Source organism: Pyrgilauda ruficollis, unplaced genomic scaffold, assembly GCF_017590135.1.
Source record: "Pyrgilauda ruficollis isolate IOZ18807 unplaced genomic scaffold, ASM1759013v1 scaffold12, whole genome shotgun sequence".
Classification (NCBI taxonomy): Eukaryota; Metazoa; Chordata; class Aves; order Passeriformes; family Passeridae; genus Pyrgilauda; species Pyrgilauda ruficollis.
In genome coordinates, this window is record NW_024510321.1 from 13,637,919 (window position 1) to 13,663,819 (window position 25,901).

Here is a 25,901-nt window from a genome sequence, read left to right on the forward strand (position 1 = left end):
TTTTCTGGTTGAAAAGTCACGGTGAAAATTAGTTTTGATGCCCATTTGGATTCTGCTCCGAGTGCAGTGTCTGTGTTTCTGCCATCTGGCTTTGTACCCCCACAGGCAGCAGATGATGTCCTCTCTTGGTGTGGTCATGCTGGAATGACAGCAACATTTAACGTACTCTGAAGTTAAAAATCCAATATGTCCCTTCATTAAGCCACACCCATGCTTTTCACAGCCGTTGGGAGTAATGTGAGTCATTGCTGGTCATTTTGTACAAAGCCCTGTAAATCATCCTAAGTTTAGAAAGAAGTTAAAAAAATTTTAAAACGTTTTATTGTTGATGTATATAGTGTGAATTCTCTCGTCCCCTCCTATCCATCGGGAGAGCAGTAAGAGAGAGGAGGCCTCCTCACTGTTCAATCGCTCTCCTTTCATCACCTCTTCAGCGTTGAAATTCATCAGGTAGATGGTTTTGTAGATGCTTAAATTTTGTAGTGTCTTTTATACAACATAATTTTCAAGGGTAGGAACCTGACTTGAAAAGGTAGCACTGGAGACACATCTCTTACCGTAGCAATTTAAAAAAAACCCAATCTAAGCAAAAAGCCCATTTCTGAATTCTGAGAATGCAGGTTGATTAAAACATGTATTTAACTCATCTCTATCAGTGTTGTACCCTTAAATCATCTATCAAAATAGGAGCCAAGAGTGCCAGATGAGCCCTAGCCCCTGTTCTGTTCCATATCTTGCCATGTCAAGGATACTAATGCAAGGAACACACATTGGTACGTACTGAAAGAGACCACTGCTTTGAAGCGACTACAATTTTTGTACCTGAAGTAAGCTTCACTTAGCTGAACTCAGTTACCTTCCCTTTCTCTGTTTTGTTTTTTTTTTTTTTTTGACTACTAGGTATTTTTAGCTTTTCAATTCAGAGTTGACCTGAGGTTACATCCTGTTACACGAGTATAAGGGAGTATGTGACATGTATGGGAACAATGCATGGTCCTGTATTAACTTCTTCAGTGCTATTAGGGAATTTTCAATGACCGTTCAAGGAAACATTTTACTGTAGAATAGTTATGCATTGCATCATCAAAACTTCTGTATTCACAATATTTTATTTTGCAAAGCACTACATTTTTAAAAGATGTTTAGGCACTTTTAGTTAGCTTACTGCTTCATTTAGCACCTTTGTCATTTCCCAGTAAACTTCAAGATATGTAAGTTGGAGAGGACCAATGAATAACAAAAAATGCCAAAGGTTCACTATCAAATTGCTTAACTCTGATTTATACAGTTTCAGACAAGGAAAAAAAAAAAAGAAAAAAACACCTTTGGTATTTCTAGCAAATGCCAAAATAGAATCAATGCAGCATTGTTCACCTAGTTAAAATTCCAAAATCCAGGAAATGCAAACATTAAGTTTCCAACAGCAACATTAACTTGGACTCTTTGCATATCCTGTATTTTCCTGGTATGCATTAAGACTTAAAGCAATGTATTAAGCTGCGAGTTAAACAAGAAAAACAGAAAAAAAAAGTCTTCATGTAGGTAGCACTGCCAAGTTTAGTTCTGTTAGCATTTGTGTTTATTGACCTTTTATAATTTTGAATTATTTTCTTCATAAAGATTGAATATGGGTTTTTTGCCAAATGAAGTGAAATCTGAGAGCTTGTTTTCACTGCAGTGTGAACTCGACATACAGTTTACCCCTTGCCTTAAACCTGACTCTTCATCTAGCAGTATCTCAGATTTTAATTAAGCAGTTTTAAGTCTTGGAAATATGACTTTTACCTCAGAGGCACTCTGATTACTGTGGGACTATTACTTGGTCTATATAGGTTGGCAAGACAGAACTTAGAATTAATTCCAGGTGATATCTTTCTTGCTAATTAAATTTCCACATAACTTAAGTGTGCAGGGTGACTTGACTCGTAGAGTAAATCAAACTTAAAGATGGACTCTTAACTATATCTCATTTTTCTAATGTATAATTTTGTAAGCTGTATATACTATTGTTTCCAAAATTTTTAGAGTTTTGCAGTTGCCTGTAAGTAACTGAAGACACCGGAAAGTTCTGCTCTGAGGGTGGTTCCATCCGGGAGATGGCACAGAGCTGCAGGCAGACAGACCTCCCGATGTGGATGTTGCTGTCTGCAGCTGCTGACATGTGCCACACGCTTCAGGCTTCTTGCCTGTTTGAACTCGGCTAATCCTTGTTCTAGAAGAAAGGGAAGAGTCTTAAAGGCGGTATTTGGAGAGTAGTAAAGCAAGGATTTGCTGGTTAAAAATAGATTTGGAAACTGACTATAGAAAGAAATGGTGTGACAGTCATTCACATTTTCCCATGTGAGCAGTGGTGTAAAAGATCAGTGAGATGGGAGTGGAATTGGAGGAGAAGGAGAAAACCGGGAAGCAAAGTAAGGGAAGTAAAAGTAAAATGTCAGGAGATGGGAGTATTTATAAATAGAGGGGGTAAAGGCCAAGTTCATTGCTGGAGGTTCTTGGATTCATGACAACAATAGTGAGTACACAGCAGTGTCATAAGGGAAAAGGTAAAATGAATATCAACATGAAGCAAGAAACTCCAACATAGAATTTGGACAGCAGGGCCTGAGAGGGGGAAGCTTCTCTCCTGGAAAGAAGGAAATGGAGAAAAGGAAGAGAATGAAAATAAAAATGTAAGGAAGTATATGCTTGGTGACAAGTCATATAGTGGCTTTGATGCAATGGTGCTGCCAGAGTTTGCCAAGGAGGAAGAGGGGAGGGTATGCAGTCAGAAGAGAGCTTTTCAGTGGCATCTGGAAATTAGAAGGAACTAGAGAATTCAAGAATGAAAGATGGTCACAGGGAACTTAGAGAGAAGACAGAAGACTGCAAGAAGTGTCTGTTGTGCTTGATGTACCAGCAGTGCAAAGGCACTGGTATGTGTCATTGATTGGCTATTGACCTTCACCTTTCTTTTCTTTACAAACTTAAATCACAGAAGAGTGGTTGAGAAGAAGCTTGTAAACTGATGAAAGTCAAACACAGACTTCTCTGATTAGCTGTCTTTCCATGTGCAATACTGTTTTTACTATGCATGTGTACACTTAAGGAATATTTTTTGTTACTTATGCTCAATATGCAACTAATAAATTACCATTTAATAAATCAAAATGTTTTTCAAAATTGAGCTGAAGGTGTACTGTCCAGATTGCTCACTGAATTTTAAAACTTCATTTTGAAAAAAGCAACCTGAAACTGATTAAAATGAAAATTATTGTAGTGGGATTTTTTCCTTGGATAAAAACACATACTAAGAAAGTGGGGTTTATTCTGATTTTGCTCTCAGAAAATAAACCCCGTGCTTAATTATTAATTCATCTCTTTTCTTTACCCATCCTCTAAAAAGAATCATCACATTTTGACAGAGGAGGATTATGGAAAATTATGCTGAACAAAGGAGAAGTGTACAGAAGATTAGTTAATCTGAAAGAGAAGGAGTGATCAAAAGTTCTGTAATAAAATTTGGAAGCACTGTGAAATATCTGTGCCTTATTTGGGTCTAGAGATGTTCAAAATTTTGAGTTTGAAAAATAACATTCAGACATTGGAGGAGGTATTTCTGAGTTTGAAGTAATAATTTGAATATTTATGTAATTGTGGGGATGATTTCTGGATATGGCTGTTTAACAGACCTGAGAAGTGATGCATACATGTTTTGTTGGACTATGATGTAAATAATGCTGGTGACGCTAATATGTGGCTAAACTATTTAAGTTAATTAGATATTTACTAGTTTCTTTAGGATGTCCTTAATCCTGGTTTTACTTCTATCACAGATTTCCCATTCACTTTTGTAAATGTGGGCTCAAACTGCGTTATAATACTATTAAAATATGAAGTATATTTCTAAAACTGGAGCCCCTTGGTGCAAAACATTTTAAATTGTTTGTTAGGGCGTGTTGAGGTTATTGGATGACTCATTGCAGTAGGTTTTGCTGAACTCTCATTTATAGAAAAATTGCCAATTTTTTCAGTATTTTGGGGGTCAGTAAGGTTTGTAATTTACTGTAGGTAGTTACATTTTTCAAACAGACTGTCAGGAAACACTGCCAGAACAAAACTATTTGTGCAGGTAATTAATGGAGAGGCTGTGGTACCTGCTGACAGCTATTTTCCAAGGAAAGGAATGGTTTGCAGCTAGGGGAAAAGTGTTAAAAGTGTGCCCAAACCAGTAACTCAGACTGAAAGAGCAACCTTTGATCTGAGACATAGTTTAGGTCACATTTTAATGAATAGCTTTATTAAACTAGTATATTAAACTAATATTATTCTGTCAGTTGGTACATTTTATTTGCAGAAAATTGGATCTGTCTAAGGGTATTGGACATCTACAACAGTGATGCTGGTTAAAATTAAACTGGTAGCTTTAGTGTGTTTATTTAAAGGAATGTTTTCGTGCATTTAAAGGAATGTGTTCAATTCAAACACTAACGTTAAAAATCTAAGTCTGGACAGAGCTCACGTAGGGGTTTTTGTGTTACCAACTTTTTAATATCTTAATATATTTTGTATTTTATTTCTGGTTTTTCTGTTGTATTGACTCATTGAAAGAATTATTTCACACTTGTATTTAGAGAGGGTTTAGATAACAGTGGTATCTAGATAAATGGTCCTGCTCCAGACCATGAAAGAATATTATGGGGGAAAACAGTCTGAAAAAGAAAAATTGTGATACCAGTTTCAGTGTTGCTATTGGAGTTGTTAAAGTAAGTGAGATTTTTCCATTGACACAGGATTACTCTTGTCAGGAGGAGAAACCTGTCTTTTGCTGAAGTTGTGAAGGAATAAAATTGTACATTCTGCTCTTTTCCTTCTGCCTGTCTTCTGAGCCCTTTGAACAAACTCAGTCAAACATGAGAGAGGATCTCCCCCATATATGAGCTTCTGGCATGTTTTTGGAAATGTGTGGTCAGGTAGTGATTGAAGTTGTGTGTTTTCTGTTTATAATCCAGCAAGGGAGGTGTCTAGTGGGAGCTCATCCTTGAAGAGAAAGAGAACAAAATGATAAAGGTCCAATGTAGCTGAGACAGCAGTGAGGAGGGCCACTAACTGGAAATACGCCGGACTTTGTGTTCTGGTGTTTATCAAACTGCTGGAAATAGCCACCACAGACTGATGGGGTAGTAATTTCTACTGTCTTAATGTTTTTCAGTACATTATTTCTTAAATACTCTCTCTTTTTATTCCTTGTACTCAAGGATTTTATCATTTAGGTAATCCCTTTTTTTTTTGCATCTGTAAAAATTTTCCCATAAGTAGAGACCAGAGACGTCTCTCTCTGATGCACTGACTTCACAGTCAGATTTGAGCCATGCAAGTAGAAGTCACACTACAAGATAAAATGATTTTAGAAGTTTTTTTCCCAAACTGCTGTTTGTTAAAGATGTAACCACAAATGTATAAATTAAATGCCAAGCAGTTACACATTTTCAGTGGATGCTTAAGAGTGCCTAAATTATCTACTGTTCTCAAAGTCTTTTCACAAAGTGAGGCTCTTTCTAACATATCTATGGTGTAACCTAAATAAAATGGAGAACACTGATAGAACATTATACAGAAAAATATGCAGAAGCCTTTAATTTTTCTTATGGCTGAAGACTGATATAAAGACAAGACCATGAGAGAGTTAGTGAAGGCAGCTGTTGACCTTTCCAGTTTGGGGCAGTTGGTGTTTTCTGTGTTGGTGTATTAGTTAATAACATTTGGTAGTTGCCATAGATATTTCTGAAGTTTTTAAATGGACTTCATACAGAGAGATCCTTGTGATAGTTTTAATTTTCATTACATGCACAGCTGAGTGAGTCAGAGGTAGCTTCTTCTGCAGCATCTTTGAAGACCCATCATGTTTATGCACATGTCCTCTACGCAGTAATTCACGTTGAAGATTTTTTGAAGGTTCCTGTTGCCAGCAAGCATGTACTGCGTGTAGGGGTGGCTGAGCAGCTTTGGAAGCCTGTCAGGAGCCACGAGCGGGTTCCAGTAGCCTGTCGGAGACCGTGTGATTAAGGAGGTGAAACCTTTTCCAGAAGAGTTTAAAAATTCACTAGATCCCCTTACATTACAGCTTCCAAAAGAGTCCACCACCATTTTCAATTCAGATTTTGTCTACTGAAACAAATTTACTTCTCCCAGTCTAGAAAACCCCCCTTGGCAATTTCCTGTGCTCACTGGGTTTTGGAGTCTTGTATACATGTCTGTAGTCACTCAATTACTTGAGGCCCCATAATGAATACAAGACTGACTGGCTGTCAAATTTCCTGTCTCCACATGAAATCTCTATCTGGTAGTTTGAATACCATTTGCAGACATTCTGGTTTAGTCCTGGAGATCAAGGTTATAGTCATCATAATTGTAGCATCCTTTAGAAAAATAGCTTGTATGTTTCTTGTATCTAACAGCCTGGGTTTATGTGTCCCATCCCCAGCCTGCCCGCCTCCTGATTTGTAGCATTGCTATGTTCATACTTTTAATGTTTTTATCTGTTATCAATTAATCAAAAGTCTTCAGTCTGCTTTTCAAATATGAAGAAAATCAATTTATATTCATTAAAGTGCCAAAATATTGGGTAACTTGTAAAATATCCTTTCAGAAATAAATATTATGGAGTTTATTGGGGTTTGTGTGGGAAGTCTGAGGTAGAACCAAGACATCATGTGTTCTGTCTCCAACTTGCCATATGTACAAATTTGAATTAGCTTTTCTACCTCATCTTTTCTCAAAGAATGAACTTGACTGAAATAAAGTGTATCCATGACTCATGGAGTCATTTCAATTCCAAAGAGGATGCTGGAGGATGCTAGAAAGAAGCTACTAAAGCTGAAATTACATGGAAGGCCATTCATCTTGGCACTCTGCAGCTGCCTCCCACCTGCTTGCTTTATCTGCCCGACCTCTGCCTGTTCTTACCAGTCCTGTGTTCACAACGCGAGTGATCGCCAACAAGATTTATCCCTCATCCTTTGCTAAGGGGCCTCTCTTACATGTGGGATATGCAGAAAAATGGTTCCCTTGGAGAGCTGTAATTCTAGAATTTTGTGGTTTGGGATGGTGCTTCTGGGAGGCTTCTGCCCCACTCCTGACCTTGTGCATCCGGGGCCCGTCACCCTAGTGAGTAATGTCACTGTAATGACCTTGGTGGTGATGGTGACCAGAGCTGTGTCTGGCTTGATGATCCTACAGCGTGTGGGAGCTGCTGGAAAACAGGAGCATTTCTGCGCTTTTTACAGCCGAAGCTTTTTTTTCCCCCCCCAACACCTGCCGTTCAACCAGAACGCCTTAAAATAGAGATGTCTTTCATTATGCAGATAAACACAGGCAGAAACAATTAAAATTATGCGTTTTGTTATTTCATCTCAATCCATTTGCATTAAAACAATTAAAAGCAGAAGCAAGGAAGGCACGTGTAGCCCTCGCGAGGGCCTGCTGCCCGCAGCGTGTGGGGAGCGAGGCGGGCGCGGCGCCCCCCGCGGCCGCCAGGGGTCAGGCGGGAGCCGTGAGGGGCCGGGCGGGCGGCGCTGTTTCCACGCGGCGGGTGCCAGCAGAACCCGATACGGTGCGATCTATAGAAGCAAGGTACAACTGGAATAATGAAATTTCAAAAATAAGCCCTTTTTAAAGGCTGGTTGTAACAGTTCTGCTGGGTATTGTAAATGCCTCAGGTGCACTTGATACTGCTGTTACGTTCCTGGCCCTGGCTCCTAATTTTTATGGAAAGATGGATTGAACTTCAATTTAGGAATATTCGGTAATCCCTCTCAGGACATACTGTAACAGCTGGTATTTTTGTGTTGCAGCAAATCGATTCCATACAGCAGTCAGCAATGCCTATGGCTGGGCTCCGGCAAAAACTTCCAAAGCATTTTAAATGAAGTGAGCCAAAGAAAATAGCATCATCACTGCAAAAATGTAGCTTAATTTGCACGTTAGGAAAAAAAAAAAAATCCCCATCCCATTCCAGCAAAATATTAAGCATTTTACTGGTAAGGATTTCATCAGGTCATTTATTTTTCATTAATATATATTTAGGATCAGGGGGCAATAACTTTATGCTGTATATAGGTTTCTTAAATAATGAGGAGCTTGATTTTTTTTTTGTACTGAATGATTTACTGTGAAATAAAGAAAAATAAAATTATGGAAATACATCTCATATATGTAGATCAACAAGGTTTTCTGCATTTTGCAGTGAACTCTTTTTAAGGACCCTGAATTTCTGGTTAATAGTAATGTGCTTATAATGAGAACACCTTGATTGGTTGATTTTGGTGTTTTTCTGGTTTTTCTTTTTTTTTTTTTTTTTCTTTTTAATAGATGAAAGTACTTTAAGATGCATGTAAATCAAAGATGTTTCATTAGTAATCAATAATTTTGTTTAACCAGTTTCTTACACGTATTAAAAATGCCTCTCTCCTTCACACGGCTGCTCTGGTGTACTCGCGCTGGGGACTGTCACTGGGTTTGGGACAGGACTCCTTCTTCATGTGTTAAACAGAAAACAAGCAGAATTAATGTAAAGTGAATATGTTCCATCTTAATTGGTACAATGTGTCCTTGGCTATGATGTCTTTTTTTTTTTTTTTTCCTCTTTTAAACTGCACCCTGGCTAGCTTTACATATAGATGTTTTACAGCTCTTGTCATCATAAGATGAGCTTTCACTCTGGAATACTTAATTTCTTTATCCGTGCTTTAAATTGTAAGTTAATGGACTTTTGTGCTGAGTTGATGAATGTCAAAATAATTTTTTTTTAAGCTGATTTTTTTTTTTTTACTGAAAACTTTATTTTCTTTGTAAACTTATATAATTTAAAAAAATCCTTAAACCCTAAACAATCTTAACAGATAAGCTTTTAGGTTTGTATTTGGTTCTTTTCATCCCAGAAGAAGTTGTCCAGGGAGGTAACTTCTGCAGTATTTGCCTTCTTAACCAAACCACCCAGATTCACTGGGTAAATGTCTGGGGGACATAAAAAACCCCCCGTACTTAAAAAAACCTGCCAGACTATTTAAACTGTAGGCTTATGCCTGGGGACAAGTGAACAACTAACTTATATCTAATTATTGCTTTAAAATTTATTAAACAAAATCTTGTGGATGGCCATTAGTATGCTGCAATATTTTCAGCCATGTGGAGATTCTTTTCAGTGAAAAACAAAATTTTAAACAGCGTACACTGTTTACAGCACCTGTATATCACTCTTCCACAAGACTGCTGCCAAGTTAAAATGGGTCCAAAATATGCACTTTAAGAGCCAACATGACTTCAAAAGTCATTCTGATTAATATGAATGTGTTTTAAAAAAACCAACAAAACTCAAACCAGCAATAGCAGCAGCAAAAATGCTCTTTTGTTTGTTTATTTTCTTTTGCTAAAGCAGAACTATGCTGCTTTCTTTCTTCAAGGATCCTTTTTGTTTACTGAAGTCTGGAAAAAAAATCTTTATTTTCTGGTAGCTTCTACTTTCCTCTCTCCCTTCCTTCTCCCTGCAAACACATCAGTCCCTGCCCTGCTCTAAGGAGACATTTGCTGTCTTAACTTGGAATTTCTTTTTGTACATTTGCGTTCCAGTTTCATATTTTAACATACTTGAATACAAATGCGTTCACTTCCATTTGACATTAATTTTAATTTTTGTTTCATGTACTCTGAATTTTTCTCAAAAAGTGGTTGAAAGAAAGACCTAAAATTTACTATCAGTAGACCTGTACAATTATTACAAAATATGTGTTAAAAAACCACTAACTTTGTCATAATGAATCACAGAAATATTCCTTACATGGTAATGGCTCCATCAACTCCACGAATCAAACTGCTATTTACCTTAGAAAAGTATTTGCTCCAGTCCTATTTTTTATAACTTCAGTTAAAATTTAAATTATATTTCCAGATTGCAAACAAAAATCTTAAATGGTCTGAAAACAATTGAAATGAGGTTAATAGAAACACTGAATAAATTACCATGTTAGTAAGCAATTTTATTTCCCTGAGATAAGTAATAGAAAAATTTGAATGCCCTCAATTATTCACAGTTTTAATAAAATACCCCTAGGCTTTATTTCCAAAATGCCTGACATGCTGGAGTTAAAGAGTATAATTTACACATGAGAAATGTGTTAAATTATTGTTAATGTAGAATGGGATTATAGGCTGGACTGAAGAAAACAAAACTTGTTTCACCTGGAGGAAACAAAAATCTTAACAGTCATAAATAAATGCCTAGTGCTTGGTTTAGAGAATCTTAAATAAAAGCTTATTTCATGAAAATCAATGGATTTGATTAGCTGCAGTAATATACAGTTTAACAATGTTCTTAATTGTAAAATTCTATTTCTGTTCTTTCTAGGAGAAGCTGGGAGATAACATAAATCTTTGTAGACTACTTGGCTGCAAGCAGTTAAAGTGAAATAAACTTCTGCCTTCTGGCTGCAGCGCTGGTTTGAGGTTTCTGCGTGACGCTCTGCAGACTCAATCATGCCAGCGTTATCAACTGGATCTGGAAGTGACACAGGTACGCAGGCCAAGGAGGGGCCGTGCTTCCTCCACGTCTTATTTGTTAAGTCTGTATTTCAAGTAAGATAATTAATTATGGTCTCACCAGATTTTTAAGACTTAAAACATAACCTTTTCTCCCTGAAGTTAATTTAGATACATGAAACACCACAGATAAAATATATTAATTTTGAAAAGTTCCACCACCACCTTCTTTCACTCTGTCCCCAACCTCCTAAAAAGAACAGATCCAAACATATATTATAGATGGATCTGAAGAATTTGGATTCATCTCTGAGCATGGTTCCTACAATGTTAACTTGAAAAAGGAGGAGGAGGGAAAAAAAAAAGGCTGATGATATCATGCATGCCTTAATATTTGCAGCAGTCTAGACTATCCCCTCTGTGAGTTACAGTTATCAGTGGAGTTATTTCTGAACACAGACTATTCAGTTTTGACAACTCTATAACAAATTAGGAGAAGAAAAATACTGTCTCAAATTCAGTTTTTTCACTTGCCTTCCACGTCAGAGCCCAGCTCCTGTCACTGACTGCTGGCAGTGGGATTGCAGATATGTAGCTTTCCATAGTTTTCACCTTCTTTGTGGCAATATTAGGTTATATTCAAAGTTAAATTTCATCTTCTTGCTATCCTGAATTCTCCCTCTCTGACAGTATTTTTGTCCCTCTGTTTGGGATAACTAAAGTTAGTATTTTTGCTTAAGAGTGTTTGTTAAAAAAGGGTGATCCAGCTGAGGTTGCAGTACAATACAAAAATCACTGCTTTCCACCCCTGTGCCTATAGTTTTATGCACAAGAAGTAACAGAAGGATTTGGAAAATTAGGAGGGACATTTCAAATCAGGAATCAAAAAATATGTATTTAAGTATGTATATAAGGAACTGCATTTGATTCTTTTTTTTAGTAGAATATACAGGGTGATTTTGTTTTCCCTACACATAAAATTTATCCTAGATGACAATATTAATCTTTACAATTAGGGTGTGAGTCTATTTATTTGTTGCCATGGGAAAGGAGAGTTGTTTGGTTTTATATGCTTTTTTTGTCTCCCTATTCCTGTGTTTAAGGGATTTGACTATGACTTTGCCAAACCCTATCTCTGCATACCTTTCTTTTCTCTCCCTCTCCTCATGGAAATAAGTGAATTGAAGCTGTTCAGTATGCTAAAGCTGAGTTTTGGAAGATGTGTCAGGGTCTGCTCTAGGCTGATTTTCCACTCTGGACCTTTGCTTTCTTTATCATGCACCTTTTTGTGTCCTTTCAAAACCTTCCTTAATTTTTAAAAAAATTATTACCTGTTTATTTTTGAAGATTGTAATATATCCAAAAGTAATAGTCATGGACTTTATGAATAAAGAAAGAGAGAAGGGCTTCAAAAAGTAGAAGATAATCCTAATTTTGAAATAGTGTGTGTTAAAATGCCTCTAAGTATGTTTTACTCTGCTATTTAATCCATATGACAGTGCAAACATACCTTTAATAATTAAGATCTGTGTTAAAACTCAAGTGTCTCCATTGTCTCATGAAATTTATAGTAAAACATGATACATGCCATTAATATCTTGCTGTTAAATAATACTGCTTGTTAAGTCCTTTTTTCTTTCTGCCTCAAGTTGTAAGTTGTTTCTCTAAATAAAAATTTGCATTTGGAGTGAAAAGATAATTATTTTTTCCCTCCCACTTTATTTACAATACTTCCTGATTGGGCTGATATGCACTTAAGTATTTTTGGGATGTTACATCAAACTGTGCTTTCTACCCTGCCTGTGGTTTCTAACTGGAGTCCTGCTTTTCTGCTGTTACTCTTACTCTTAGATTAAAAAGTAGTGATGTGCATAAAGTTTTTCCTACCTCTGTTCTTGCTTTGTGGGTGAGCAGTCTTCCTCTCACCCTGCCTGCACAGACTGGTATTGTGGCATGTGACGAGTTGAAACTGCCCTGCCTGGGGCACTGAGGACTTGGCAAGTCACTTAGTGGGACCTTTAGGATAGGGACGTAACCCTGCTCAATCTGTTTGCTAAGACTCTCTTTTCTAAATACAATCAAACAAAGTGCAGCCTAACCTAATTTTGTGTCTGTTAGATGTTGGGTGAAATAAAAGTAACCCTGGGTTTAAAAACAAATGAAAGCGTTCCATGAGGGTTTGTAAATAGAAATGCATCATCTGTGAATATCGAAAGTTGCCATGTCATGGACCACTGGACATTCAGTCACCAGTACGGGAACATTAATGAATTAATTTTTTTAAAATAGTCTGAAGTACCAGTTCACTGTCAAAAATAGGATGATGTTCATGATGGGCTGTGTTTGATGAGACTAAATGGTTACCTGACTACGTTCACTTTACCTTGCTTTTACTTGTGTCAACAGCTTCTATTAGAAGTGGCACCATGTACTTTCAGCTGCTTTCTTCATATACATTCTTCATATACTTGCTTTTATCCTACCTTGTTTTAACCTATATCTTCTTCTGAACACAAGCCATGCCTTTTAAATCTGTTTTGAGGGGCATTTACCAGGCTTAAAGCTATGATAAATCAAAGTCATGGCTACACTATTTTCAATCTTTTAAAAAAAGGTTTGGTTTAATTTATTCAGATTGCAATAGTGACTTTTAATTTAATCTTATACCTTACCAGATTGATCTGGCTTCACTAACATAAAGACAGAGGACAAAGGCTTACGTGCAGATGGTTCTTGCTCTTCCACTCTCCATTAGCCATATAGAAAACCTATTTTTATATAACAACAGTAATAATGGAAAACCTGCTCATTGTGTATAACATCTGTGTGACCCTTAAGGTTTATGGTCCTGTCAGTGTCAAGTCAAAGTTATCTTAAAGCAACCAGCCTGAATGAAAGGCTGAGCTTATGCCTCAGGCTGGGTCAGAAATTTTCAACAGTTTCTGTGTTGCAAAAGTCTGCTTGCCCTCTGTGTGCAAGCCCACCAAAAAGACTTTTTGAAGACTGAGCAAGAAGACTCGAGTTTTTGCAGGTAAAGCAAATCTGTGAGATCTGGCATTCACTTACCTGCTATATTTAGGAAGGTGCAAAATTGCAGTTCTGGCTTCATAGTAGTAGATGGCAGCTTTGTTGCTGACTTTGGTGGAGCCAAGATGACATCATTATGCTTTAAGTGTTGTTCTAATGTGAAAAACATCGTAAACTTGTTGCAGATTTCTTTCCTCCCAGCCCTGTATCAAGCTTGCTTAACTGACAAACTTAAAAATGCTTTTCTGTTCTCAAAAAGCAGCGCATGAATGCGCGAAGCAAACATCATGTTTTTGTTTCATGTGTTGTCAGCAGGAAAATCACATTTATGGGCCAAGCTTAGGCACCAAGTAAAGCTGTTTGAGATTGCTTATATACAATGAAAGTCAGAAGCAGTTCTTGGACTTGAGTATTGTAAATTATAGAAAGAGAAAATGTGTGAGGGCTTATGTTAGTTTCTCCTTGAGCACATAAAGGAGCAAGCACTGTGCCAGATAGTGGAGTTTTCTAAGTATTACAAGGCTGCAAAACTGATTACCTATTAGGTTTTAATTAAAAAAACTCCCACGTTTGTTACTTACCAAATTTTAAGTTCATATGGCCTTTAAAATATTCCTGGTTTTTGTGTTTTCATCTCTGTTTTGTAATAATACTAAATAGAAACGTGAAATCTGTTCTAAATGTTAGGTATTTTTCCAGAATGCATTTATAGTAGTATATTCGGTGATTCTTTAGAATTAATCTCAACCTCTGAAGCTGCATGCTGTTGATGTGGATATGTTGAATGCTGGTAGAAATATTTTGTTAGGATATTTCATATGGATTGAATTCCCGGTGGTCAGAGACCACTGCAAGCAATGTGAAGTTCAAAGACGATTTTGCAGTCACCTGAACACAAAAAGAAGCTGTCATTTATTGTTTTCATATGTCTTCTCTTTATCTACTACTATATTAATGCATTTTGATCAGCTTGTCAGTTTCAAAATGGTGATTTCTAAAAGGATTTGATAATAAAAATGATAAAAAGCTGGAGAAAAAAGTAATAATATAAAGAAAAAGCTGAGTAGTTGGCTAAGCTCAACTTAGCATCAGAAACCTCTATAGTGGAAGAAAGACAAATTAATCTGAAGTGCTAAAATTTTAATTTTAGCCTTTTAACCCAGTTTTCAGTATTCAGAGGAAGATAGAAATCAGAGAGTTTTATTTTTTACAGCCTATTTAAAGAATGCAGCAACACAAAATGGTGACCAAAGATCTGGCCATCTCATTGTTATGAGATGGAGAGAAGGGGAATTTAGGAGAGCCATGAAGGAAAGATTTCTGGGAGTTGTTCTTCTGTTGGAGGCTGCCAGGGCAAAGCCTTGCAGGGTCATTGGTTCCTGCACCAAAAACTGCCTTTACTTCCCCACTGGCGTCCTGTGGTGGAAACAGAGCAGAGGGAAAGCCTTCACTTGCCTGCTTTACACCTTTGGTTATAACTTTACGCATAGGTGTGCTGCAGCAAGTGTGGTGTGGTATGTAGTTGCTTTGGCTGCATCACCATTTCAAAGCTACTTTAATTCCTCAGCACGTTGAGATGCATAGGTATGGCCAGATATTCATGAAAATGGATATGACAGCTGAGGCAAAATTTATACTGAATTAATAAATAGAGCCAATAATTTATCCTTGCATTCTTGATTTCTCCCCATCTCCATCTGCCAGAGGCATTAAATGGCTTTTAGGATAACATTAATTTGGAAGATTTGGGAAAGTATGAGATGTATGGCTAGCTTTAATTGCAATCTGATTTAATTTTTAAAAATACAACTTGCTGGTGTTGGAAAGGGTATTTACTTCGGTATCAGCATATTTATGATGACTTGGAAAATTCGTTCAAAGTGAAATGAAATTTCTCTAAACTGTTCTGTTTTGTGTTAATATTGCTAGACTGATTCAGTAGTGTGGAATTAGAAAATGTGTGTATGTATGTTTGCTGATGGTAAACTCTTTAAAATGGTTACAGTTTTTGGACACATTTAAATTCAAATGGTCGGGCAGCTGAAACAATTTTTCCCCCTCCCCCGTTTTGTTTGGTGAGCAGTGTGTAGTTTTGTAGTAAATTTGAAGGTACAGTACTGTTTCTAAGCAGAAGCTTTGTTATGTATTGTTCTGTTTGTTGGACTGAAAGCTGTAGCACACAAGGGTTGACAGTTCTAGTGACACCAGGTGTCCTTTGCTGAGGGCACGCCGTGCTGCCCCCATCAAGTGTAGCTGTGCCAAGCATCCAGGTTAGCCAGCAGAGCCTGCATACTGTGTGCATTTAATGGAAGGTTCTGTGGCTTCTCAGCCCAATATCACACCAAATCCTGCCTGATTTAGAAGAATTAAACCTGTTAATCAAAAGGCAGTTTATTACTACTGAGAGGTAATGAGAAGCTTTCCTGCGAGCTGTTAGTTGCCTGTTGTGAAATACAGGGGTTCAAAATTGATTTTTTTTTTTTCTTAATAACACATTGGTTTAGGAAAAAACCCAACGCACACAAAGAACACCTCAAAGCAATGTATTAGTTTTATAGATAAAGGATGAAATAATTATTTCAAATAGTTTACTTTCCTAAACTTACTTTCAAAAAAAGATGATGATGTAGGATCATGGAATGGTTTGGGCTGAAAAGGACCTGAAATATCATCTAACTTCAAACCCCTTGGTGTGAGCAGGGACACCTTTCACTAGGCCAGGTTGCTCAGACCCCCATCCAACATCACCTTGAACACTGCCCTAGCTTCTGGGAACAGCCTGTTCCAGTGCCTCACCAATCTCACCACAAGGAATTTCTTCCACATAGTAATCTAAATTTCCCCTCTTTTCAGTTTGAACCATTACTGCTTGTCCTGTCAGTACAGTTACTGACAAAGAGTTCCTCTCCAGCCTTCCTTGTATGCCCCCTCAGATGCTGGAAGTTCACTGGAGGTCTCTATGTACACTCCTCTTCTGCACACTGAACAGCCCTAACTTTCTCAGTCTGTCAATATAATTGACTCTTTAAATTTGTGTATATTCCTATAGTCTTCTATAAACCTTTAAATCAAGTATATGTGGCTGCATATGTATGACTGATTGTGTAATGGCATAACTTGTTTGGAGTGTTAATTCTTAAACTAGGTCCTACAGTGAATCATAACACTGAAATAATATACTGGCTTAATTTCAGGCATCAGTACTGCCTAGGATTGTAGGACTTTTTCTTCTACTCTCATGACAGATATATCCTGTATGAGATACATGCTTAGCATGTATCTTGACCATGAGAGGTTGAGATACATGGTAATCCAACACTGTTTCCATTATTCTTAGGCCCAACTGATTAGAAAATAATGTTGATTTCTATTGTTAGAAGTCTTTTTTCAAGCTCTTAATGAGATATTCTGTCTTCCTTTTGCAGATGTAAAATGCTATGTTTAGTAGTCCTTGCTGCCCCTCCCCAGTGCCAAGTATCTTATAACCTTGTAAACTGTGACTAAAGGGTTAAAACATGGCTGGTGTGCCCAGTGCCTTCCAGGTGCTGGAATGAGTTCTTTCCTGACTGCCTGCCAGGTACTTGCTATTGCCTCCTCTAGGGCTGATGAAAATCAAGATAGAAATACCAAAGACTTGCCAAGCTGATGTCTATGGAAAGGACTGGTCAATTAGTCAAGGTTATTTGAGGTGCCATAGTACTCAGGCTTCGTTGGAGGAGACAGGAGTAAAAAAAAAAAAAAAAAAAGAAAAAAAAATTGTATGAGTTTTCCACAAGCTGCTTGTTAATTTGTCCTTGATGGGTCACTTTAAATCAGTTTTATGTATATGTTATTCTTGCAGATAAAAGGTGGGCTTTTGAATACTCATAAAAGTACGTTTTATGAACTTTGAAATTATCCATGTTGACACAGTGTCTAGTAACTACGTTTTTGAGAGGGTTTGATTTTGAAACAGCTTTGATGAGCCATACGAGCAGGAACTTTGCAGCAAGTCTTGCCCTGTATGGATGCAGATAGAGATCAACTCTTTAACTCGCATCAGAACGCTAACGGTATGTGGTATGTTAAATCTGAAATACACATGTTGAGACAAATCCTAAAAGACCAATAACTGTTTCAAACAACCGCGTATTCTTTAGCTCTGGGAGCCAAGTTCCAAAACTAAAGACTTTTCCATTTTGAAGGAAATAATATTTTTTAAAGTGATGGGTTTAAATAATTACTCATTCAACATTTTCTGTCATAACATTGTTTTAAGGTGGGCTAACAAATTTACTGTAGCTTTGAGGAGTAAAAATCAGGTACAACTTTAAAGTTAAAATGCTACTGCCCTTATTAATATGCAGTCTCGTTCTTTGAGGATACTTACAGCAAAATTATTTTTTTCATTCGAAAAAATATACAGCATTGGTATTTCTATTGCTCTGCCATCTGTAAGGATTTCAGCATTTTACTTTTTTTTGTGAATTAGCAAATAAATCAAAACAGATATTTTTCCCAAGATGCCGATCACTTGCATGTTGTAGTTATGCAAGTGCATGATGTAGTTACTTGGTGTTCTGTATTTTAAAAATTAATTTCTTTTTGCAGAAACACTAAACTGCAAAATATAAAAAAGGTGCTTACTGGAATGAGTTAATCCATCTGGCTCTGCAGAGAAAAATTGTTACTCTTTAACTTTTTGTAGTGTCAGCAAGCCTATATATTTAGTGGAATTAAGAGAACATAAAAAAAAATTATTTGTAGCACATAAATCTGAGCACATACCGCTCTTTATACAGCTGGAGTCTGATAGGACAGTGCAGTGTGTCCATCCTAATATGCAGACATACTGCATATGTTTTTATTTGAACCTGTGCTTAAATGCTAATCTCAAATTTCAGAATGAAATAATTTTCAGTATGTGGTGTTAGTGACTGATTTTGTTATTCAACAGCAAGGATGTCAGAATAAGTGCTTCTACTGCAGTGATGCTTGGTTGTGTGTAAGGCAAATGTCTGAGCCTTTACAGAACTGTAAAGTACAGTTCAAATGTGAAAAAATGTTAGCTTGTTATAAATGGCAGCAAATGGTGCTGATTATTTTACCTTTGACAAAGTGGAAAATTTAAAGGTTGGTTTGTCCCATTTTATTAATACAATAAATTTTTTACAGTGTTGTTCTGGGCCTTTAGATATATGTTCTTTAGTGTTTATTATCCCTCAGTTGCTGTAAAAATTCTAGATTTGAAGCCTGGCATCATTGTTCAGAATGCTAATTCAGGAAATTAATTAGCATATGAAAGCAAAGGCACATCCATGTTTCCATTTCTTTCCTTACACTTACCAAAACAAAGTTGGTGTTTTCTTGTAATATGCAAGAGTGATGGAACGCAGAGACCATATTTTTTATCATTTAGCACTAGTTTATAGCTTCCACAGACTTGTCCTAATAATGAAGCTATGAAGGATATGACAAGAATGGTGATATTAAATTTCTCTAGACTAACAGTAAATTTTTCCATTCTGATGTCAAGAATGTAGAGCATCTGGAATCTGCAATGTGAGTGGTTCAGTACGGGAACAGTTTAATCAATTGCTTAGCCATTTATTCTCCTCCTAGGAACAAGCAGTCTTCTGTAGAATGTAACACTACAAAGGAAGCAATTTTGTAAAACTGGAAAAATCTTTTATGTCCTGTTGTTTCTGATTTAAAAGGTTTCCATTGCTTCTTACTCTTAAATCCGATTGCAGGTGCAAATCTACTGTACACGTTTTTAAATTGGAATTAACATTATTCTACATTTTGGTCTTCAGATCAAATAAAACTAAATTGTATTAATTAAGTTTAGAAAAAGGTGAAGGTGCTCTGAAGACAGTAACTGCTTAAGTGTGTTGAAAGAACACAGTTGAAATTTATCTTTTATCCTTTTAGGTGTGATTACATTGTGATGGGTCTTGGGGTTCCCCTCCCCTGAGCTGTAGGAATGACCAGACTTACTTCCCCTCTTAAAATTGCATAATTGTCTTACATCTCTATATTTAATCACATTATTAGGTGCCTTTTTTTTTTTTTTTTTTTTTTTTTGTATGCTCAGGTCTTCTGGGACTAAATGATCTACTTTTAAAAATCAAAATAAATTAGTTTTTCTTGTGTAAGTCACGTTTATTTTACTGATTTTTGACACCTGGAGTAGTTTGATACTAATAAATTCCAATGGGTGCATGATTCCTTTTGAATATAAATGCTGGTTAAACTTAGGCAAACTAAAAAAAAATCAAGAACCTAAGCAGAATAGCAACAGTGTATAATAAAAGCAAAAAAAATTTTTTTTTTGGCACCACACAGTGGTGCCAACATCAGGCATTAAAAATAACAGGATTTTTTTCTTGGCTTTTAATTTTTTTTTTTAAACAACTTCTAGATATATTTTGTTTTAAAACTCTTGGTTGTGTTCATTTACATTGTGGGACCTTTCAAAAAAATGTGAGGTCCAAGCATGCCATATGATTCAAGAAGATGGGAAACATCAAAACTGAGACCAAAAGCACAATCAAGGCCTGGCAGGCAGTGCCATTCAGCCTGGAGGTGCTGATACTCTGGCCTTATGCGATGAATATGCATTTTTAATTTGCCAGACAACCTGTATTTTAGGGAGTATCACTGTGACCTTTTGGAAAGTTAATTTTTGGTTTTAGAAGTAATCAAAAGTGTTCAGTGTGGCATCCCTTCACACTACATAATTGCTACTGGAACAATTAAAAAAAAATCTGGTTTTAACTGCCTGGCAGTACTTAAACCATTGTTAAACTTGCACTTTTTTCCCATGGCCTTTGGCTCTGACTTCTAAAACCTCCTGAGATACTACTTAGAAGTTTTGTAGGAGGTTTGAAGTTGATCTGAAGCACTCTACTAAGAAATTCAGATTACTTCTGTTGCTGGATGGCAGCATCTCTGTGCAGTGAGATCTTACAGGGCTGCAGGAGTTTGAGCTACTGCCCTTCACATGTAGGAAAGATGCATGTGACAATTGTTCAGATTTGATAAGTAAAATTACACCAATATAGTGGTGTCAACTTTATTACCAGTTTATACTAACTTGACAAATTATTGTGTCCCATATCACAAAAGCCCTTTCTTTAATGTGCTGGTAAAGTCACATGCCAGCCACAGTTTTCACTGTTGCTTCACAGTGGAATGAATAACATCAACACATTTAATGTAATTTAGACACAAGTAAAAATCGTGTTTTACTTGGAGGTGTGTGTAGAAGATCCACCTACTTTATTTCTTAATAGATAAAAATCAGAATGCCCATCTGCAAATTTTTGATTCTGTGGTACTGTGCACCACAGACGGAGCAAGAAGAAACAAGAGGAAAGATAAGCCTTTAGAGGTGCTACCACGCTCTTCTGCCATTGCCTTCTGGAGCTGAGTCAGGTGATCTGTAATCACACAATTTTTTTCTTTAGAAATGTTCTAGATATTTGTCTTCTGTTCTCCCCAGGTTAATAAACTAAGACCTCCTTCTGCCTGATTTTTACTTGGCTCCTTGATGGAGTTGTTTTTTTAATTCCTGGCTACACAGTGTTCACTTTTGGGAGGAGTCTGAAGAGCAAGAGCGTGGTGTTCTCCAGCATGCTGCATGGCACAGTCCGCTGCTGTGGAGAAGGGATGGATTCTCATTTCCTTCTGGCTGAAAGCTATAAACACTGGCCTCTGGAGCCAAAGCAGGGAAGAACTAGAAGCATGGTCATGATATTGGATAAAATCAGTCAGCACCTGTCTAATTGTCTCCACTTCCCCAGGGGAGTTGCACAGACGGGTGCATTGCTGTTGAAGCTGGAGTAGTGCACTAAGAACATGGACACCCGTTTCCCTGGAAGGGGCAGTTCAGGGCTGTACAAATAAATACAGCCCACAGAAACTTTTGAGCAGGATGTGAAACCTTCATGTGTGTAAGGACCTGCAGGTTCGGCACTCCTGGAGTGCTGGCAGGTGGTGTTTTTCTCTGGGAGTTTTGTGTGTAAAACCAAAGTCTCATTATGGGCTGATTCGGTCTCCCCTTGTGTCACTAATAGTTAATCCACCAGGAAATACAAACTTTCATTTTATTTTTCACTAGGGATTTGATTATCAAAGTGTTGAGGAGCAAGTTACAAGGAGAGAATAGTTTTTATAGTTGATTACATGTGGAATTTAAGCAGATCTGATGGATCAAGGAAAAGAAAGCTTACTCTGTTACATGCCTTTTATTTGAAGCAAGTGTCTGAAGTTACTGTTTTCTTTCATCTGAATGACACACAGGAATTGTCCCCAGGCAGTTATGCCTCAGTGCAAGCTTACATTGAAAATTTCTATTCCATTTTCTGACAGCCTTCAGGTTATTTTGAGGTAAATATATTTACAGTAACAAAAGTGGCCAAGTGTAAAGAATTTTTAAAATTTTCTAAATTAAAAAAATATTTTCATTCTCTAAATGAAACTGTTTTCATAAATTGTGTGATAAAGCAACCATTTTTTCTAAGTTCTGAAGTTCTAATAATCTGGGAAGTTGGAGTCACAAGTCCCAGTGAGACCTCTTTTCCCTGGCTGTCACCTCAATAAATGATTGTGTCTTGCTAGGCAAAGCTTGATGGTCTTTTTTTCTGTCTGCAAAATTATAGTGGTTTGAGTTGTATCTTCTTTTTACAGTATTTCTGAAGCAGAAACAAGAACAGATTTAAATAAAAACAGGATTCTAAGAGAAATGAATGTGAACCACCAAAAAAATGCTTGAAGCACAAAAAGAATGTATCTGGAAATAAGTTTTTTTTCCCAGAATATTTTACAGAAGGGCAGAAAAACATGAAAATATAAATAATCAGAACCCAAAGGTGCTGTATGCAATGTTGAAAGTGATATGTACTGTCTGAAAAGGTTGTGAAATTATGCTTAGTAATAAATATTCTAAATCTTCTAAATCATAAGTTTCAGGGACATAATAAACATAATAGCAATAGGCAACCTGTAATTTACAACAATGTTCATTTACCAGAAGAATATGTTGTAAATCTGTTCTTGTGATGAACAGCAGCACTTACTCAGACTAAAAATAATAACAGGACCGTGTATCTTGGATCCCAGGAGACTGTTGGTGTTTTTGTAGACAGCAGACAGGAGAAAAAGGCATTTTGTCCTTTTTACCCCAAGTAATCCCACAGGAAAATTAAACATGTGCTATGAATTGATATCAACTCATGCCAGGTTACCTCCCTAAAGAGGACTGCTGCAAACACTGTTGCTACATTTCTTGGACAGCACTTTGATGGTCTGTGTGCACGATGGATATTTTATGCTGTACGCTACTGTGGAACAGTGTGCTACTGTCTGCCCCTCGGAGACCGCTGCTGAGGTGTGCCACAAATAACTGAGAACAGCAATTGCTTTAGCCCTAGAGAGAATCTCAAATACCTGCAAATTAAAAATGTTACTGAAATATTTCTGTGTTCATGTGTGTCTGGGAAAACTGTGTTGGTTTTGTTTTCAAAAATTTAATCCTGCAAAACAGAGAAGGTGCTTTTGTATTGCTGTGGATCCTTGCTGAACACAGGATTGAAAAAAATATTAAGCAGTATATTAGCAAGAAATATTTAGAAAAACCACGAACCTTTTTTTAATGGACCACCCTATCCAGTTTCTGTTCTTTTAAGGAAGTTTTTCCTATGCATGACTCATTTCACTCTTTGGCTAACATCAAGGGAAATGGAATAACGATTAAGCAAAGGAATGTATGCTTTTTTCTGGGTTTGTCCTTTTCTCAAAACCTTTATGAATTTTCTGCATAACCTTGTGTAAATATGTATGGATGTAGAAGCTTGACAACTGTGACAAGGTAAAAAGTACCCTGCTAATACTTGTTTCTTAGTAATTTTTTCTAAATGTTCCTTTTGGTTATACAAGTTAATGTTGTGCTGGATACTCCAGACTCCCTCTTCAGTTAAAATGACATGCTCCAGGCAGCCAATTACACAGAACTGTTAAGTGAAATTAATGAGATCACCCTAGATCACACTTTGTGTTTTATTTTCATTTTATAGGTCTGTACGAGCTGCTGGCTGCATTGCCAGCCCAGCTGCAGCCACATGTGGACAGCCAGGAAGACCTGACCTTCCTCTGGGATATGTTTGGTGAAAAAAGCCTTCATTCACTGGTGAAGGTAAATCACATTTAAGTCAGATTCTCTTTGAGAAGAGCATATGGAAAAATGTTTTGAGCGCCATCTAGTAAACCAGTGACCAAACTGTTGCTCAGTGAAAACAAAACAGCCTTGTTTTAGCTCTGTTTCTGGCGGGGTGGAAGTTGTTAAATAAGATTTTACCAAAAATACATAAATGATTTCATTTAAGAGTGATGTTTTGGCAGTGTAATGCTAATGCAACAAACATGTGTTGTTTGCCCTTGTTTAGAAAAAAAGAGTACGAAATAGTAGCAGGAAATCTGACACTTCTTTATGGTCAACATTCAAGACCTGGAGTTTAGCTTAAATAAATAAACGTTCACAGCAAAAATTAGAAGGAATATATTTTCTGAGGTCAAGTATGGCAAGAGTTCAGTAGCCACATTAATTTAAAATAATTTCCTTTAACAAAGTCAACTGAAATTCTAGTAAGCTGTTTCTTTTATTGGCTTGTCTCCATTTAATATTGTGTTTTGCTCATAAATATGCTGGACTAAAGTACAGCCTAAAATAAGTTGGATGAATACTTGAGTAAAATATGGTACAAAAATGATCAGCACCAAGAAATCAAAGCATGCCGTGGGAGTACACAGAGCTATCCCAATAATCTTAAAATTGTGTGGAGCTGAAAAATGGGACCAATCAGCTGGTTAAAAATATTCCACTCCTACAAAATGGTAAGTATGTCTTCAGTCTCCAGTACCGAGCTAATTCAAGCTGGAAGGAAATTCTGAGGTCTGAAATGAGTCAGTAGATGGTAGTAGCCCATGACATGAATATATCCAGACTTGTGCAGCATTTGTTGCCCTTGTCAATTACTGATCTAGAAGAAGCTTAAAACTGGGATTATTTCTAAGTAGGCTTGAAAGAATCACATTTTCCCATTTTTTTCAGCTATATTATTCTGGAAAAAGATGTAATAATGTTGATACTTGGTCAAGTGCTTGGTGATACTCTTCAAAATATCTGAGAATTTACATATAAAAGTAAACCTAAATGCTCTCTGGCACTTGATACACGAAGGCAACAAACAGTGGAACAGTGCTTGGCAATATTTGTTTGCCTAGAGAATTTCATCAACATTGCTGAAGTGCCATGACTCCTAGACTCCTTGTGGCTTTGCTGCAGCTGTCTGTGCAGGTGGCTCAGAAGATCGCTGTAAGAGGAATACCAGTCATCTTTCTGATGTAGGCTGACAATGGTGTGCATCTAAGCAAAAAGTTATGTCAGCTGCTAAATTAGTTTTCTTTCTGGTTTGGGAATTAAAGAAGGCTGGCTAGAAAATGAGTGTGGATCTGTGAAACATTGACTTCAACATTTGCTCTAATTTGTTATTGAGGCAAAACCTAAACGTTTTCAAACTCCACTTAACTGCCTTTTAGCCCTCATTCCAGAAGAAGACAGCAGTTAACTGGTTTGCTCACTTGGAGTGTGCTCTCAGTATGGAGCAGTTGGCTCTCCTGGCAGCTTTCCTGGTTGCATGCCCTGGTTATCATGTTGTTTGTTATTGCAGGGTGGATTGGACTTTCTGACTGTAACAGAAAATAAAGATGAGAAAGGGGATCAGTGAATTGTCACTATATTGCAATTACAACAAGAGGGCACAGAAATATTCTAACCATCTTCATTATTTATCATGTGCTCTCTAGGTCCAAATAGACCAGTTAGACATACATGTAACTTTGACCCTGTTGATGCTTCTTTTAAAGTCCTTTCAAGCCTCACACTATCTTAAAATAGATATAATTATTGAAATCTAGAAACTATGTCTTTAGTGTTCACTAGTTGCTCTTCTTTAATACAGTATATTAATTTCATTTGAGATACAAAGTTTCTTAATTGCAAGAATTAAGACTATTAAGAGCATTTGGTCTGACACATGTCACAGGCTACCAAACCTCACTTTTGATTTCTGTGAAGGTCTGGTACATAAAATAGGGTATGAAGAGCTTTCAAAATGTTATCTAGTTCATATACTTGCCTCAAGATGGGCTGAACTGTATGTGGAACTCATAGTATTGGTTTGACCTTTAATACATTTTTAGAAGGATTGTTCAGTACCCTCTCAAGTTTCAGAGAAGACAGTCCCTAGCCTTTTTGGAAGAGAGGTGTAAGAGCAGAAGAACGAACCCCATCTGTCATAGTTTTTCCCTGTTACAAGGCT

General features: G+C 36.9%; 1 protein-coding gene across 2 annotated transcripts in view; it reads left to right on the forward strand.

Annotated features, from left to right (window-relative positions):
• The window catches only part of MPP7 (membrane palmitoylated protein 7), a 147,536-nt gene that overhangs the window by 30,509 nt on the left and 91,126 nt on the right, over positions 1-25,901 (forward strand). For both annotated transcript variants that reach the window (XM_041489291.1, XM_041489285.1), the window contains 2 exons: positions 10,382-10,546; positions 23,598-23,716. In XM_041489291.1, coding sequence (XP_041345225.1) covers positions 10,510-10,546; positions 23,598-23,716 — 156 coding nt within the window. In that variant the 5' untranslated portion in view covers positions 10,382-10,509. The remainder of the gene's footprint in view (positions 1-10,381; positions 10,547-23,597; positions 23,717-25,901) is intronic.